Source organism: Oncorhynchus mykiss, chromosome 26 (assembly GCF_013265735.2).
Source record: "Oncorhynchus mykiss isolate Arlee chromosome 26, USDA_OmykA_1.1, whole genome shotgun sequence".
Lineage (NCBI taxonomy): Eukaryota > Metazoa > Chordata > Actinopteri > Salmoniformes > Salmonidae > Oncorhynchus > Oncorhynchus mykiss.
The window spans coordinates 44,005,998-44,024,498 of NC_048590.1; the positions used below are offsets into that span (position 1 = coordinate 44,005,998).

At 42.4% G+C, this 18,501-nt stretch overlaps 2 protein-coding genes across 10 annotated transcripts in view; one reads left to right on the top strand and one right to left on the bottom strand.

Annotated features, from left to right (window-relative positions):
• Window positions 1-1,568: 1,568 nt before the first annotated feature.
• Window positions 1,569-9,266, top strand: LOC110526713 (LRP chaperone MESD). The gene is made up of 3 exons (XM_021607870.2): window positions 1,569-1,792; window positions 2,364-2,596; window positions 8,239-9,266. Exons 1-3 carry the CDS (start codon window positions 1,634-1,636, stop codon window positions 8,492-8,494), a joined length of 648 nt encoding a protein of 215 aa, XP_021463545.2. The 5' UTR covers window positions 1,569-1,633; the 3' UTR covers window positions 8,495-9,266.
• Window positions 9,267-11,025: 1,759 nt separating this feature from the next.
• The window catches only part of LOC110526709 (cell migration inducing hyaluronidase 1), a 166,826-nt gene continuing 159,350 nt past the window's right edge, over window positions 11,026-18,501 (bottom strand). For all 9 annotated transcript variants that reach the window (XM_036963443.1, XM_036963445.1, XM_036963444.1 and 6 more), the window contains one exon: window positions 11,026-13,000. In XM_036963443.1, coding sequence (XP_036819338.1) covers window positions 12,873-13,000 — 128 coding nt within the window. In that variant the 3' untranslated portion in view covers window positions 11,026-12,872. The remainder of the gene's footprint in view (window positions 13,001-18,501) is intronic.

The window sequence follows — 18,501 nt, forward strand, 5'->3', positions numbered from 1 at the left end:
CTCTCCGTCTCTGTATGTGTAGCCCATCTATCTGAGGCTGTCTAGTCAAAAAGAGTATGACATTGTTGCTGCCCGTAGAATTGAATGCAAGAGAAGCCAGCGAGCATTTGGCCTCCCTTGATAAAAAAATTATTAAATAATAGCCAATCAGCATTGAGATAAACTGAGTGAGCTCAACTGTGAATGGTCCTGGCGCACCAAAAAAAGGGAAGACAGTTTGGATTTGGCTTCACACCAATCACAACACATCAAGAGCAAAACATCCTTGACTGAAATCATTTGAATTGTTGAATCTCATTGTGTTGTTGTCCTCTGGTGGCTAGCTATCTAGCTAAAATTGTCCCTTTCCTAAATTAGCAATGGATGGAGATATCGATTTGGACTTGTGGTTTTACTTAATTCTCCATACTGGCCAATGATTATAATGCCGATTCTGATCCAACCATAAATGCATACATTGTGCCCCTGGCCTGAGAGGATGGAAGTTCAATATGTAGCTAGATGTAGTAGGCTAATGTTAACTAGCTGGCTCATCATTGTCCATTGAAGCAAGTTAGGTGAGAAAGCATTTCAGCCAGGAAGCCTAGGACAACAAAAACTAAAAGTGTGTATATGACAGTCATAGACCGTTTCATCAACATAAAAGAGAGGAGGATGGTATTGCCGTTTCTCTACAAGTAGGGTGAATCAACATGTTTTTTCTACTTGCACGAACACACACACACACACACACACACACACACACACACACACACACACACACACACACACACACACACACACACACACACACACACACACACACACAGAGACACACACACACACACACACACACACCAGAACCATGGACAGCCACATCATATTCAGATTACGTTGTTTGTACTACATTGTTTTTGGTATCTTTTAGTTGTCACTGTATTAGATTACAGAGGTGATTTGATGATGTTGAAATGTTGAAGTTGAAATGTTGCTGGAATAGTGAAGGCAGCTCATTTTTTCTTTGCGACTTGCAATAACTCTCTGTGGTTCTAAATCAGTAGTTGTTTAGTAGTCCGAAAATGTTGGAAACTGTAACTTGCTTGACCATGCTGTAAATCATGTTAGTTTGTTAGATGCAATATGTTTGTGGACTTCACAGGACAGAGGTTGCTCTCCGGTTGTGTGACGAAACAAAGGTGTAGTTGAATTTATTCTGTCGTTGTCCGTTGTTATTGTCTCGGCCTTAGGCTTATATATCACAGCGGCAAGGCATATGAACTAACATGATTTATAGAGTAAACAACACAATTATCACAACATAGGTTGTAATACTTTTTTTTATCTGGCTTGGCTTTCCCAGTGATTTTACCCACGCATAGCTACTGAGACAACAAGTGCTCATTGTGCAAATGCATTTATGTTTTCAATAAACATTAACTAAATATAGATTACATGTTTCAACAATCTAAGCCAACCCCGTCTGTTTTGCCCCATAGCTGAGCACACGTCGGTTTTGTTGCTAAACAACCAACCCCTCTATAGCAGTAGCAATTCAGGGTTTATATACGTGATTTTATTGTAACCAATTCCCCTTTCCTTCGTCACGTCCTCCGAAGAAAGACTCTCAGCCAATCACCGTTCACCATCTGTAAGCATGGCGGCGGACTTCAGGTGGGGATGTGCTGTGCTTTTGCTCTGTACGTATTTGATATGTATTTTAGCAACGGACGGTCAAAATAACAAGCCCAAGAAGAAGAAAGATATCCGGGATTACAATGATGCTGATATGGCACGGCTTTTGGAAGAATGGGAGGTAAACAACACGTTTTTAATTCGGTTAATAGCTGCTTTTCAGTTACTCAGACAGCTGGCTAGCAACTCGGCTAACTAAATGGCTAATCAGAAAGCTAGCTAACTAACGTGCCCAACATAATCCCCATCTGATCACAATGATCTTCGTAGCTTGCTAGATAGCTACTAGCCCCAAACTATTGCTCCTTCCTGATAAGGTATAGCTGTCATGCAGCATCATAGCTATAGTCCATTGTATTATATAACGTAACTAGCTAACCAGGAACTCATCCTGTTTCACGTGATATATTCTTTGCAGCTGGGTATTCATCCATCAATCGAATGTATCAGCAGATGTCACAGTGCTATACAGAAACCCAGCCTAAAACCCCAAACAGCAAGCAATGCTCTCCACACCAAACTTTCTTTGTCTATCTAGCTAACTAGTTAATTAGGATAGCCAATTTACTATTCTGTTCCTATTTGAATGAATAGCTTTGCTGTTGCATTACTGAAGTACTTGTAGTCAATGATATCATTCATTGTGTAATAGCTAGAACTCAGTCATATCTCTTTCTCCCCACTTCTTTCAGAAAGACGATGACATTGAAGAGGGCGACCTCCCTGAGCACAGACGGTCCCCCCCGCCTATCGACTTTTCCAAGGTGGATGCTTCCAAGCCTGAGGAGCTGCTGAAGATGTCGAAGAAGGGAAAAACTCTGATGGTGTTTGCCACGGTGGAGGGAGAGCCTACGGAGAAGGAAACTGAGGAGGTGACCAGTCTGTGGCAGAGCAGCCTCTTCAATGCCAATTTTGACATTCAGAGGTAGGCCTATACTTTAGTCTAATGCAGCATTTCTCAAACCTTTCCTATTGTATAATGGCCTGCAAACCTGCTGTGCTGGAGTGGGCGCTATTTCACAGTTGGCCTAAGTCTGTACTACTAAGAACATTTTTATATATAAACAAATAAATCCCTACTAACTTATAACAAACCCTCCCAAGCTCTTCAAACTTTCTCTGTCATGCTGAGATAATCCATCTTTTGGATTATTTAGCATTTCAAAAATCATGTTGACTAACATCTGTTACCCACGTTAGCTCTGTTGTCATATCCACAATAATCTTCAACCTGGCATTTCTGCTTTCCACAATCTGAGTCGTGGTGATAACCATTCCAATGAAAGCTATAAAGTCAGTTTGATTTACTATCAGTGTCCTTTGACACAGCACAGTAGGATTTTTAGGCCATATTGTCCAGCCCTCCTCGCTTTATGCATGGGGGTGTTGTCATGCTGAAACAGCAAAGGGCCTTCCACAAACTGTTGCCACAAAGTTGGAAGCACAGAATTGTCTAGAATGTCATTGTATGCTGTAGCGTTAAGTGTTCCCTGGAACTAAGGGGCCTAGCCCGAACCATGAAAAACAGCCCCAGACCATTCTTCCTCCAACAAACTTTACAGTTGGCACTATGCATTCGGTCAGGTAGCGTTCTCCTGGCATCCGCCAAACCCAGATTCGTCTGTCGGACTGCCAGATGGTGAAGCGTGATTCATCACTCCAGAGAACACGTGTCCACTGCTCCAGAGTCCAATGACAACAAGCTTTACACCACTCCAGCCAACGCTTGGAATTGTGTGTGGCTGCTCAGCCATGGAAACTTCAAATGGAGAGTTTCCATTATCAGAATGTTCCCCTGCTAAGCATGGCTTGCATAGAATGTTAGCAGTCTATCATTTCCAATGAATCGGACTAGTTTGACTTCACCTCTTTCTTTACGGCATTGGTTAATGGGATAGGGTGTCACATCAAACACCACCACAACTTTCCACTTCGACACATCATTACTCTTGTTCCCTACCTTCACCCTCTTCATGCTCTCTGCACTGCAGTAGCGTGGTCTCTTTTTCCTATTACTTTCCACTACAGACCATTCAGGTCCTTGAACCTCATCCTCCCGATCCATATCATCAGAACGATCACCCATATTGATCACATTCTAGTGCATCTGTAGCTTCTCCAACCTTCTCTCCATTTCCTTCATCGCTGCATCCTCAACACTCGCTGCCATCACTGCGCGTCGCTCCGAGTCTGGTTGGTTCCATCAAGTCACCATGTGTGGAAGGCTAATCCTCTCACCTGGCTGTGCTTCATAGCAGTTCATGAAGCTGCTGCTTCTTCTTCTCCCTTCCACAGTGGGAGAGGCTATACTGATATGCCTGGTGCCCTCCTTTCCACCTCTAGGCCCTTGGCATGTATTTGGTATATTCCAGAGCTAGCACACCTGATTCTAATGGTCAACTAATCACCAAGCCAGTGACGACTAATTAAATCAGGTGTGCTAGTTTACAACCAAATAGTCCACTTTGACATCCAGAGGTAGGCTCTAATGTTAAAAAGCAGTGAGCCTTAGTTCTGCTCCTGGAGAGACTGCCATCATTGACTGCTAGTTTCGTCCCATTTTAGTGCCATCACACCTGATTAAACTAATCAATTGATTAGTTTAATCAGGAGCTGCAGTGAAATGTCTCCACACATCAGATAGTGCCCGTGGCATTTTCCTGTAAATATTAGGAAAAAAAGAGTAAAAAATAAACAAATACAATTCCATGTACAGATAAATAGTTAAGCAGTTAGATTAAACAACTCCTTTTGTAAGATAAATGTTTTAAAATGAAATGTATGGAAACGGGTGAATTAATACTCCTCAGTTAGCAGGCTCAAGCAAGCTAAAACCCACATGGTGGCAAAAATGAACTAGCAGAAATTGTTAACAAGTTGGAAATGATTTAAACACTTTTCTGTAGGCTACTATTTACGAGTTAACAAAAACTAATGTATGTCATATAAAATATATTCACCCCACCCAGCAATGTAATCAACTTACCAGAAAGCATGTACAGTTGAAGTCAGAAGTTTCCATACACTTAGGTTGGAGTCATTAAAACTAATTTATGAACCACTCCACACATTTCTTGTTAACAAACTATAGTTTTGGCAATCTGCTTTGTGCATGACACAAGTAATTTTTCCAACAATTGTTTACAGACAGATAATTTATAATTCACTGTATCACAATTCCAGTGGGTCAGAAGTTTACATACACTAAGTTGACTGTGCCTTTAAACAGCTTGGAAAATTCCATAATGTCATGGCTTTAGAAGTTTCTGATAGGCTAATTGACATAATTTGACTGGAGGTGTACCTGTGGATGTGTTTCAAGGCCTACCTTCAAACTCAGTGCCTCTTTGCTTGACATCATGGGGAAATCAATAGAAATCAGCCAAGACCTCAGAAAAAAATTGTAGACCTCCACAAGTCTGGTTCATCCTTGGGAGCAATTTCCAAATGCCTGAAGGTACCACGTTTATCTGTACAAACAATAGTATGCAAGTATAAACACCATGGGACTACGCAGCCATCATACCGCTCAGAGATGTCTGTCTTCTAGAGATGAACGTACTTTGGTGCGAAAAGTGCAAATCAATCCCAGAACAACCGCAAAGGACCTTGTGAAGATGTTGGACGAAACAGGTACAAACTTATCTATATCCACAGTAAAAATGAGTCCTATATCGGCATAACCTGAAAGGCCACACAGCGAGGAAGAAGCCACTGCTCCAAAACCGTCTTAAAAAAGCCCGACTACGGTTTGCAACTTCACATGGGGACAAAGATCGTACTTTTTGGAGAAATGTCCTCTTGTCTGATGAAACAAAAATAGAACTGTTTGGCCATTTATGTTTGGAGAAAAAGAGGGGAGGCTTGCAAGCCAAAGAACACCATCCCAAACGTGAAGCACAGGGGTGGCAGCATCATGTTGTGGGGGTGCTTTGCTGCAGGAGGGACTGTTGCACTTCACAAAATAGATGGCATCACAGAATATAATGTGGATATATTGAAGCAACATCTCAAGACATCAGTCAGGAAGTTAAAGCTTGGTCGCAAATGGGTCTTCCAAATGGACTATGACCCCAAGCATACTTCCAAAGTTGTTACAAAATGGCTTAAGGACATCAAAGTCAAGGTATTGGAGTGGCCATCACAAAGCCCTGACCTCAATCCTATAGAAAAAGCGTGTGCGAGCAAGGAGGCCTACAAACCTGACTCAGTTACACCAGCTCTATCAGGAGGAATGGGCCAAAATTCACCCAAATTATTGTGGAAGGCTACCCAAAACGTTTGACCCAAGTTAAACTATTTAAAGGCAATGCTACCAAATACTAATTGAGTGTATGTAAACTTCTGACCCACTGGGAATGTGATGAAAGAAATAAAAGCTGAACTAAATAATTTGCTACTATTATTCAGACATTTCATATTCTTAAAATAAAGTGGTGATCCTAACTGACTTAAGACAGGGAATTCTTACTTGGATTAAATGTCAGGAATTGTGAAAAACTGAGCCAAATACACTGCTCAAAATAAAGGGAACACTTAAACAGCACAATGTAACTCCAAGTCAATCACACTTCTGTGAAATCAAACTGTCCACTTAGGAAGCAACACTGATTGACAATAAATTTCACATGCTGTTGTGCAAATGGAATAGACAACAGGTGGAAATTATAGGCAATTAGCAAGACACCCCCAATAAAGGAGTGTTTCTGCAGGTGGGGACCACAGACCACTTCTCAGTTCCTATGCTTCCTGGCTGATGTTTTGGTCACTTTTTTGAATGCTGGTGGTGCTTTCACTCTAGTGGTAGCATGAGACGGAGTCTACAACCCACACAAGTGGCTCAGGTGGTGCAGCTCATCCAGGATGGCACGTCACTGCGAGCTGTGGCAAGAAGGTTTGCTGTGTCTGTCAGCGTAGTGTCCAGAGCATGGAGGCGCTACCAGGAGACAGGCCAGTACATCAGGAGACGTGGAGGAGGCCGTAGGAGGGCAACAACCCAGCAGCAGGACTGCTACCTCCACCTTTGTGCAAGGAGGAGCAGGAGGAGCACATCCAGAGCCCTTCAAAATGACCTCCAGCAGGCCACAAATGTGCATGTGTCTGCTCAAACGGTCAGAAACAGACTCCATGAAGGTGGTAATAAGGGCCCGACGTCCACAGGTGGGGGTTGTGCTTACAGCCCAACACCGTGCAGGACGTTTTTCATTTGCCAGAGAACACCAAGATTGGCAAATTCGCCACTGGCGCCCTGTGCTCTTCACAGATGAAAGCAGGTTCACACTGAGCACGTGACAGTCTGGAGACGCCGTGGAGAACGTTCTGCTGCCTGCAACATCCTCCAGCATGACCGGTTTGGCGGTGGGTCAGTCATGGTGTGGGGTGGCATTTCTTTGGGGGGGCCGCACAGCCCTCCATGTGCTCACCAGAGGTAGCCTGACTGCCATTAGGTACCGAGATGAGATCCTCAGACCCCTTGTGAGACCATATGCTGGTGCGGTTGGCCCTGGGTTCCTCCTAATGCAAGACAATGCTAGACCTCATGTGGCTGGAGTGTGTCAGCAGTTCCTGCAAGAGGAAGGCATTGATGCTATGGACTGGCCCGCCCGGTCCCCAGACCTGAATCCAATTGAGCACATCTGAGACATCATGTCTCGCTCCATCCACCAACGCCACGTTGCACCACAGACTGTCCAGGAGTTGGCTGATGCTTTAGTCCAGGTCTGGGAGGAGATCCCTCAGGAGACCATCCGCCACCTCATCAGGAGCATGCCCAGGCATTGTAGGGAGTTCATACAGGCACGTGGGAGGCCACACACACTACTGAGCCTCATTTTGACTTGTTTTAAGGACATTACATCAATGTTGGATCAGCCTGTAGTGTGGTTTTCCACTTTAATTTTGAGTGTGATTCCAAATCCAGACCTCCATGGGTTGATAAATTTGATTTCCGTTGATCATTTTTGTGTGATTTTGTTGTCAGCACATTCAACTATGTAAAAAAAAAAGTATTTATTAAGAATATTTCATTCATTCAGATCTAGGATGTGTTATTTTAGTGCTCCCATTATTTTTTTGAGCAGTGTACATTAAACTAAGGTGAATGTAAACATCAGATTTCAACTGTAGTCCTTGGGTCAGACAGTCTAGTAGTGTGGGCATAATAGCATGTCATTAGTTTGCAAGATCTTGAGAATCAGCTGTACATGTGATGGGAGAATGCACTGTGCATGCAGAGGGTTGCAATTCCATTGAATTGAGGATAGTTTAACCAAAATATGCTACAAAACCTAGAATTGCCTTGTGTATCCCACAAAAAAGGTTCACTGTTATAAGCTAACTTTTGTGATGAATTTAAGCAAACTTCCCATGGATATTCCCCGTAAAGTTTCCAACCCTTTGCAACCCTGAACATAGTACACTAATACTCTATGTAACCAAACAAAATGTTGACAATAGATTAGTTCATTATTGTAAAAAATAAATGTTGTTTTTGCAGGTTTCTTTATTCCCAGACTTTAGACTTTGACTAATGTCCCATGTTGTCCCTCCTCTCCCCTTGTACTGTAGGTTCGTGGTGGGCTCCAACCGGGTCATCTTCATGCTGCGAGATGGCAGCTTCGCGTGGGAGGTCAAGGACTTCCTGGTGGCCCAGGAGCGCTGCGCCGAGGTCACCGTGGAAGGCCAGGTGTTCCCCGGGAAGGCCGCCAAGAAAGATGACAGCGCCAAGCAGCAGAACACCAAAAAGAAGGGCAAGAAGAAGTCGGAGGGCAAGAAACCCGACCTGGACGGCAACAGAGCGAGTAAAGACAAGGTTGAACTGTGATTGGCTGATGATGGAGAGAGAGATGGGATTGGCAGAACAATCACAAGGCCCGTCCAGACCAGCAACACCACCTAGCTTCTTTTACTTTAGTATTTGCAGATCTGAGGCCAATGGGCAGAAGAAAAATGCGTCTGACTACTACCTAGCCTTTCAATCAGGCTTTATGGAGCTGCTACAGATCTGCAGACACTGAAGTGGTAAGAGGCTAGGGGAAGGGACTTGGAGAGAGGTTCAACGGTGACTCAGCACAAGACAGTTTTGTGGCACTGTGTACTCTTTCAAACCTATTTAAGTCAGGGTCAATGACTGACCTCAGAGCAGATGTTAAAGTGTAGCTTTGAGGTTTATGGTTTGTCACTGAGTGAAGGTCAACATGTTTGTATGGCTTATCGATGACTTGTCTCTTTTACAATGTGACATTTTTTATTTTGAAACAATTTATGAATCCAACCAGTGCTTCAATATTACTTTTTGTCATTGTTTTCCAGTACATTTGTTAGAGGCATTGTATTTCTTTTTTCCAATAAAACATAAGTAATACAGGAAATGATTTGAGCACAAACTGATTTTCCTACCTGTGCCAAAACCACTGATCTAGTACTGCACTACACAGGTAATGAGTTCTATTTGGGACGCACACGTGATTCTTTTTGATTGTTGATTTCTTGTATTCACCTTCAATAAGACAGTTGAGTTCAGTATTGACTTGTAGCATACAATTGCAGTGGTCACGTTGTACATGGATTTTCAATAAATGACAGAATCAAATTATTTTCTTTGTCCTGTTAAGTTAATGGGTTGCTTTTTGGGGGAGTAATATGTGTGAACGGAGACATTCCCTCTGCTCATTCTCTTTTACTATTTACCTATTTTCCTCCCCATCTTTCCATTTCTCACACTTCTTATTCTGGCGTGGCTGTCTGACACATCCCTGAAGGGGGGGTGAACAAATTAGTCTTGGAAGGAGCAACAAATGTTGAGTCCACTGCGTTATGGGGCTATCTGCCTGTCCCTACAGACTCATAGCCCCATAACGTGGTGGACTCAACATGATTCTGCCTGTCCTTACAGACTCAAGTTGAGTCCACTGTGTTATTGGGCTATCAGTCTGTAGGGACAGGCAGATAGCGCCATAATGTGGTGGACTCTACATGACTGCCTGTCCCTACAGACTCATAGCCCCATAATGTGGTGGACTCTACATGACTATCTGCCTGTCCCTACAGACTCAGCCCCATAACGTGGTGGACTCTACATGACTATCTACCTGTCCCAACACACTCATAGCCCCATAACGTGGTGGACTCTACATGACTATCTGCCTGTCCCTACAGACTTCAACTGTGTTGCGATTTGTATTGTCATGTTCTGTATATCCCGTCTGGCATGTCTAAACGCAGGTGGACTGGAAATAATGGTGTTAAGCCTAGATTCAATCAGTTCAGCATTAACCTGCTATAACCAAGACACGTTCTGTTTGTATTGTTCTGATATAATACTTGGGCTGGATTCAATCAGTTCAGCATTAACCTGCTATAACCAAGACACGTTCTGTTTGTATTGTTCTGATATAATACTTGGGCTGGATTCAATCAGTTCAGCATTAACCTGCTATAACCAAGACACGTTCTGTTTGTATTGTTCTGATATAATACTTGGGCTGGATTCAATCAGTTCAGCATTAACCTGCTATAACCAAGACACGTTCTGTTTGTATTGTTCTGATATAATACTTGGGATGGATTCAATCAGTTCAGCATTAACCTGCTATAACCAAAACTTTGTTTGTTTTGTTCTGATATAATACTTGGGCTGGATTCAGACCCTATCATGGAATATAGCTCGTTAAAGAAGATCCACGTTAAAATGTAAAGGTTGGTTCCCATTGAGTGGACATAAGCAGCATTTACCTTTAATGCAGTCTCCGCCACCGCGGGAAAATGGCCTTATAATTGTCAATCGCACTATAAAGCAGATCTTCAGCGCAACGGATTGAATAGAGCGTCTGGTTGTTTCCTTTATGTAAGCCAACAGAGCACCAGCCTTGTGTTTTACAGTTTTAGAGGGTTACTGAGGTCCAGAGCTGGAGGCCTCCACTTAACTAGTCCTCTCTAGCGCTCTCTCTCTCTCTCAGCATGTGAGCATAGCTCAGCATTCCACAATGATTTATAATGGGCCTGGGAGCCACACCCTTTACGCTGTGCTCACACACACACAAAGGAACCAGCACATGAGAACCAACGGGGCTGGAGCCAACCATTGCCCCTTGCTGATAGTAATTTCAACCTGCAGACCCCATTAACTTCTCCAATAATGCTGCTAGGATAGCATCCCAAATGGCACCCTGTTACCTAGTGCGCTACTTTTGACCAGGGCTCATTGGGAATAGGGTGCCATTTGGGACAACCCCAAACCAAAGTGTCTGTTCAAATGTGTAGGCTAATGGTTGAAATGTGGAACTGATGTGTTTCTTGGTTCAAACAATAATTGGATAACAGGTAGTAGAGCATGAGAAATGTATTACTGCAATGTTAACTGGTGTTTCTGTGCAGAAAGTCTTTATTGGGGTTCACACACACAGGCTTATAAATTCACTTATTCATTTATTTATGTACAAAAGTCATTCAAAGATTTTAAGTCATGAGATTGAATTACTTTACAAGCCCAAGTCATGTATAATACATCACATCCATTTAGTGTAGGGTTAAAACAAAACAGCGCGGTAACTAGGATGATATTATGCCATAGCAGTGTTTAGTAGGATTGTTTTAAATGTTATAGTATTATTATTCTTACATACAATTCAGGACACGAATACAATACAACTCAAAATATGTCCCTTGTAGATTTTGTTCAATTATGTCTGTACAATAAATAAGTATAAAATATATCTCTGTTATCAATCTGTGGAATTTTTAAAAACACATTTAAACATACAAAACACTAACAACTATCACGTCCGAAAAAAGACCAGCTATTTCGGGCAAAGGGAAACGTTTATCTGATTCTTGACAGATTTGAAGAAAAATCGCCAATTTATAATCAATATATAAATTGCTTAAATAACATTTAAAGTTTTGATTTGGGATTATTGTCTAAGACCAGATAGCACTTTAGAAGTGACCAAAAAATGTCCTTGGATATATTCAGGATCATTTTGGGGTTTCTTTACATACTGGTATGTTTAATAAAACAGACCGATGGACCACAAACGTTGATATGAACAGTTATATGAAACCAAACATTACACAATATCAAGTAAGCGATCTAGAGCCCTCACATAAAACACAGGGAAACAGCTTCTCTGGAATGGAATCTTCTGGCCAGATGGACTAAATGTCTGCACCTGCTTTTTATCCTGCAGAAGGGTAAATATATATATCTCATAATGTACCTAAAAGTTTTTTATGTTCATCTTAAAAAGCTCCAATGCACCTGTTTTTATCTCAATATCAAATCATTTCTGGGTAACAATTAAGTGATTGTTTTGATTTAAAATGGTCAAAAAGTAATACAAATAGCTTCTTAACAAAGAGCAATTTCTGAAGCAAGGATTTAGCTGGGACTGGCTGGGGGTGGTCTAGCTGTAATTGGCAGAGAGGTTTGTAACTCTCTTCGTTATTGGTCTATTAACTAATGGTGATGTCACCAGGCAGGCCAAAACTCCATCCCACCAAAAACAGGTTGAAATTTCAGGTGGTCTTTTCAAACAGCTCTCACACTAATAGGGCATTATCATCATTTCACAGTATTATTCCAACCTCAGTGTGGAAATATATATAAAATACTGTAAAATCACGTTTTTGACCACACTGGGCCTTTAACCTGTAATTTACCTTTTGGTTCTACTTTAAAAGTCACATAATCTCTCTCTCACTTCTACTTCATTGGTCTACATTGTTGTTCTATTGTGTTAAGCAACGTTAACTTCCCACTGGAAAACACAGGTGCAAACATTTAGGAAATCTGAGTAGAATGAAAAACAAGGAATATTTGTTGGTAATTTTTTCTCTCTTCTCGCGTTTTAAAAGTCAAGTATAGTCAAACGAACAATACAGTCGAATCACTCACATAGTCAACATTGTCACATAAACAGAGACCTGCATGGCGGGAAAGTTGATAGGTGACAGAAAAACGCATGCGTTTGATTGGCCGGCCCACACTCTGTAGCACCGGGCTGAAACCGTCCCTAACCACAGATCTAGGATCAGATTACCTTAATTAATCTTTAGTGGTGAAAAACATCTGATCTTGGACCAGTAGTTATAGGAACAACTTTCACCTACTCCAGCCCTAGGGGCAGTGTGTGTGTGTTGTGTGGGAGGTGTAGTCTCGTGTGTGCCCCCCACTACACCTGGTTCCTCCTCTCCTCTCTCCTTCATAGCTTAATCTTCTTGACCACAGGGATAGGGAGGACTTGATGGATCTTAGCTCTCTCCTCATTCACCTCCATACGGACCCAGTCAGGTCGAAAAGTGCCCTTGAAGCCTACAAACGTTAGCTTGTCTGAAACACAGAGAAATCAAGAAAGGCTGGCTCAATGTCAGCTGCTCACATTCTGAGTATAGACAACTATTTCTCTCTCCACAATAAATACAAGAAACAAACAACAACAAATAACACAAAAATCCCCCCCAAACATTTCTAGAAGGACAGAGCGGGAAAAGGGAGAGGGGGAAGAAACAGGGGAAAGAGGAGGGAGAAAGAAAGACATAGCGAGCTAGCTGGCAGTCCTCCTCCTCCATTCTCCAACACTGTGCATACCACTGAGGCGTCTCACCCCATCCAGGAATGATTTCTACACAAATAGACCATTTGTCGTCTCTGGAATTACACCCCACAGTGAGAAAAATGTGTCCCGCAGCCTGCTCCGGGATGTCTAGGGGTGTACAATCTATTTAGTACAATGTACTGTGTGATCTAAAATTAGAATCAGAATTTGGAGAAGGATTTCTGAATTCCAAAACGTGGGTTGTGTCAAGTGACTTGAAGGGGAGAGGGGTTAAGTATGGAGGGAGGAGAGGAAGGACCCTGCTGCTCTGGCATGCACACACACACACACACACACACACACACACACACACACACACACACACACACACACACACACACACACACACACACACACACACACACACACACACACACACACAGAGAGAGAGAGAGACAGAGAAATAGCTGAGTCATCATTATGAATCAGGAAGACCATACTTTATTACATAGGCTACTTACTATGAATCAGCATTTATGAGAGATTGTATGTGAAACACTGTCAGCCCTGAACACTAAACACTGACCATCATTACAAGCCAGATCATTTTGAATCAATGAGTACACCTTTAATAAAAGTTGGCTGACTGTATTTGATAAGCAAACAGCACCAGTTTAACATTCAACACGGTTTACAAAACATTAGTTTCTGAATCACAACAGTATACCAATAGCACCCTCTACTGTGTGTTGGTTGAAATCTCCGATAGGAACTATTCCTAGAAATCGAGAATTTGGGATTATAATGGTTCTATCTGCATTTTTCTCAAAACTGAGTTATTAACACAGCCCTCTCCTAAACACCCGGATTCACATTGTTAAGTTAAAAAGCAAGTTCAAAATTGCTCACAAAACTCAAACCAATGAGGGTTCGGGAACTATAAAACGAATCATCTCAGAATCCTTTTTTTCAGATAGAGACTTTTAATTCCAATAAATAAATCATTGTTGAGCCAGGCCAGACCTGTTACTCCTCAACATGAGGGTTTGGTCAGCTCTAAGGAGCTACAGTAGTTAGTTACTCCTCAACATGAGGGTTTGGTCACCTCTAAGGAGCTACAGTAGTTAGTTAGTTACCTCTCAACATGAGGGTTTGGTCACCTCTAAGGAGCTACAGTAGTTAGTTAGTTACCTCTCAACATGAGGGTTTGGTCACCTCTAAGGAGCTACAGTAGTTAGTTAGTTACCTCTCAACATGAGGGTTTGGTCACCTCTAAGGAGCTACAGTAGTTAGTTAGTTACCTATCAACATGAGGGTTTGGTCACCTCTAAGGAGCTACAGTAGTTAGTTAGTTAGTTACTCCTCAACATGAGGGTTTGGTCACCTCTAAGGAGCTACAGTAGTTAGTTAGTTAGTTACCTCTCAACATGAGAGTTTGGTCACCTCTAAGGAGCTACAGTAGTTAGTTAGTTAGTTACTCCTCAACATGAGGGTTTGGTCACCTCTAAGGAGCTACAGTAGTTAGTTAGTTAGTTACATCTCAACATGAGGGTTTGGTCACCTCTAAGGAGCTACAGTAGTTAGTTGGTTAGTTAGTTAGTTACCTCTCAACATGAGGGTTTGGTCACCTCTAAGGAGCTACAGTAGTTAGTTAGTTACCTCTGAACATGAGGATTTGGTCAGCACTAAGGAGCTACAGTAGTTAGTTAGTTAGTTACCTCTCAACATGAGGGTTTGGTCACCTCTAAGGAGCTACAGTAGTTAGTTAGTTACCTCTCAACATGAGGGTTTGGTCACCTCTAAGGAGCTACAGTAGATAGTTAGTTAGTTACCTCTCAACATGAGGGTTTGGTCACCTCTAAGGAGCTACAGTAGTTAGTTAGTTACCTCTCAACATGAGGGTTTGGTCAGCACTAAGGAGCTACAGTAGTTAGTTAGTTACCTCTCAACATGAGGGTTTGGTCACCTCTAAGGAGCTACAGTAGTTAGTTAGTTACCTCTCAACATGAGGGTTTGGTCACCTCTAAGGAGCTACAGTAGTTAGTTAGTTAGTTACTCCTCAACATGAGGGTTTGGTCACCTCTAAGGAGCTACAGTAGTTAGTTAGTTAGTTACCTCTCAACATGAGAGTTTGGTCACCTCTAAGGAGCTACAGTAGTTAGTTAGTTAGTTACTCCTCAACATGAGGGTTTGGTCACCTCTAAGGAGCTACAGTAGTTAGTTAGTTAGTTACATCTCAACATGAGGGTTTGGTCACCTCTAAGGAGCTACAGTAGTTAGTTGGTTAGTTAGTTAGTTACCTCTCAACATGAGGGTTTGGTCACCTCTAAGGAGCTACAGTAGTTAGTTAGTTACCTCTGAACATGAGGGTTTGGTCAGCACTAAGGAGCTACAGTAGTTAGTTAGTTAGTTACCTCTCAACATGAGGGTTTGGTCACCTCTAAGGAGCTACAGTAGTTAGTTAGTTACCTCTCAACATGAGGGTTTGGTCACCTCTAAGGAGCTACAGTAGTTAGTTAGTTAGTTACCTCTCAACATGAGGGTTTGGTCACCTCTAAGGAGCTACAGTAGTTAGTTAGTTACCTCTCAACATGAGGGTTTGGTCAGCACTAAGGAGCTACAGCAGTTAGTTAGTTACCTCTCAACATGAGGGTTTGGTCACCTCTAAGGAGCTACAGTAGTTAGTTAGTTACCTCTCAACATGAGGGTTTGGTCAGCACTAAGGAGCTACAGTAGTTAGTTAGTTACCTCTCAACATGAGGGTTTGGTCACCTCTAAGGAGCTACAGTAGTTAGTTAGTTACCTCTCAACATGAGGGTTTGGTCAGCACTAAGGAGCTACAGTAGTTAGTTAGTTAGTTACCTCTCAACATGAGGGTTTGGTCACCTCTAAGGAGCTACAGTAGTTAGTTAGTTACCTCTCAACATGAGGGTTTGGTCACCTCTAAGGAGCTACAGTAGTTAGTTAGTTACCTCTCAACATGAGGGTTTGGTCACCTCTAAGGAGCTACAGTAGTTAGTTAGTTACCTCTCAACATGAGGGTTTGGTCACCTCTAAGGAGCTACAGTAGTTAGTTAGTTACCTCTCAACATGAGGGTTTGGTCAGGTCTAAGGAGCTACAGTAGTTAGTTAGTTACCTCTCAACATGAGGGTTTGGTCAGCACTAAGGAGCTACAGTAGTTAGTTAGTTAGTTACCTCTCAACATGAGGGTTTGGTCACCTCTAAGGAGCTACAGTAGTTAGTTACTTACCTCTCAACATGAGGGTTTTGTCACCTCTAAGGAGCTACAGTGGTTAGTTAGTTACCTTTCAACATGAGGGTTTGGTCACCTCTAAGGAGCTACAGTAGTTAGTTAGTTAGTTACTCCTCAACATGAGGGTTTGGTCACCTCTAAGGAGCTACAGTAGTTAGTTAGTTACCTCTCAACATGAGGGTTTGGTCACCTCTAAGGAGCTACAGTAGTTAGTTAGTTACCTCTCAACATGAGGGTTTGGTCACCTCTAAGGAGCTACAGTAGTTAGTTAGTTACCTCTCAACATGAGGGTTTGGTCACCTCTAAGGAGCTACAGTAGTTAGTTAGTTAGTTACTCCTCAACATGAGGGTTTGGTCAGCACTAAGGAGCTACAGTAGTTAGTTACCGCTCAACATGAGGGTTTGGTCAGCTCTAAGGAGCTACAGTAGTTAGTTACCTCTCAACATGAGGGTTTGGTCACCTCTAAGGAGCTACAGTAGTTAGTTAGTTACCTCTCAACATGAGGGTTTGGTCACCTCTAAGGAGCTACAGAAGTTAGTTAGTTAGTTAGTTACCTCTCAACATGAGGGTTTGGTCACCTCTAAGGAGCTACAGTAGTTAGTTACCTCTCAACATGAGGGTTTGGTCAGGTCTAAGGAGCTACAATAGTTAGTTAGTTACCTCTCAACATGAGGGTTTGGTCACCTCTAAGGAGCTACAGTAGTTAGTTAGTTACCTCTCAACATGAGGGTTTGGTCACCTCTAAGGAGCTACAGTAGTTAGTTAGTTACCTCTCAACATGAGGGTTTGGTCACCTCTAAGGAGCTACAGTAGTTAGTTAGTTACCTCTCAACATGAGGGTTTGGTCACCTCTAAGGAGCTACAGTAGTTAGTTAGTTACCTCTCAACATGAGGGTTTGGTCAGGTCTAAGGAGCTACAGTAGTTAGTTAGTTACCTCTCAACATGAGGGTTTGGTCAGCACTAAGGAGCTACAGTAGTTAGTTAGTTAGTTACCTCTCAACATGAGGGTTTGGTCACCTCTAAGGAGCTACAGTAGTTAGTTACTTACCTCTCAACATGAGGGTTTTGTCACCTCTAAGGAGCTACAGTGGTTAGTTAGTTACCTTTCAACATGAGGGTTTGGTCACCTCTAAGGAGCTACAGTAGTTAGTTAGTTAGTTACTCCTCAACATGAGGGTTTGGTCACCTCTAAGGAGCTACAGTAGTTAGTTAGTTACCTCTCAACATGAGGGTTTGGTCACCTCTAAGGAGCTACAGTAGTTAGTTAGTTACCTCTCAACATGAGGGTTTGGTCACCTCTAAGGAGCTACAGTAGTTAGTTAGTTACCTCTCAACATGAGGGTTTGGTCACCTCTAAGGAGCTACAGTAGTTAGTTAGTTAGTTACTCCTCAACATGAGGGTTTGGTCAGCACTAAGGAGCTACAGTAGTTAGTTACCGCTCAACATGAGGGTTTGGTCAGCTCTAAGGAGCTACAGTAGTTAGTTACCTCTCAACATGAGGGTTTGGTCACCTCTAAGGAGCTACAGTAGTTAGTTAGTTACCTCTCAACATGAGGGTTTGGTCACCTCTAAGGAGCTACAGAAGTTAGTTAGTTAGTTAGTTACCTCTCAACATGAGGGTTTGGTCACCTCTAAGGAGCTACAGTAGTTAGTTACCTCTCAACATGAGGGTTTGGTCAGGTCTAAGGAGCTACAATAGTTAGTTAGTTACCTCTCAACATGAGGGTTTGGTCACCTCTAAGGAGCTACAGTAGTTAGTTAGTTACCTCTCAACATGAGGGTTTGGTCACCTCTAAGGAGCTACAGTAGTTAGTTAGTTACCTCTCAACATGAGGGTTTGGTCACCTCTAAGGAGCTACAGTAGTTAGTTAGTTACCTCTCAACATGAGGGTTTTGTCACCTCTAAGGAGCTACAGTAGTTAGTTAGTTACCTCTCAACATGAGGGTTTGGTCACCTCTAAGGAGCTACAGTAGTTAGTTAGTTACTCCTCAACATAAGGGTTTGGTCACCTCTAAGGAGCTACAGTAGTTAGTTAGTT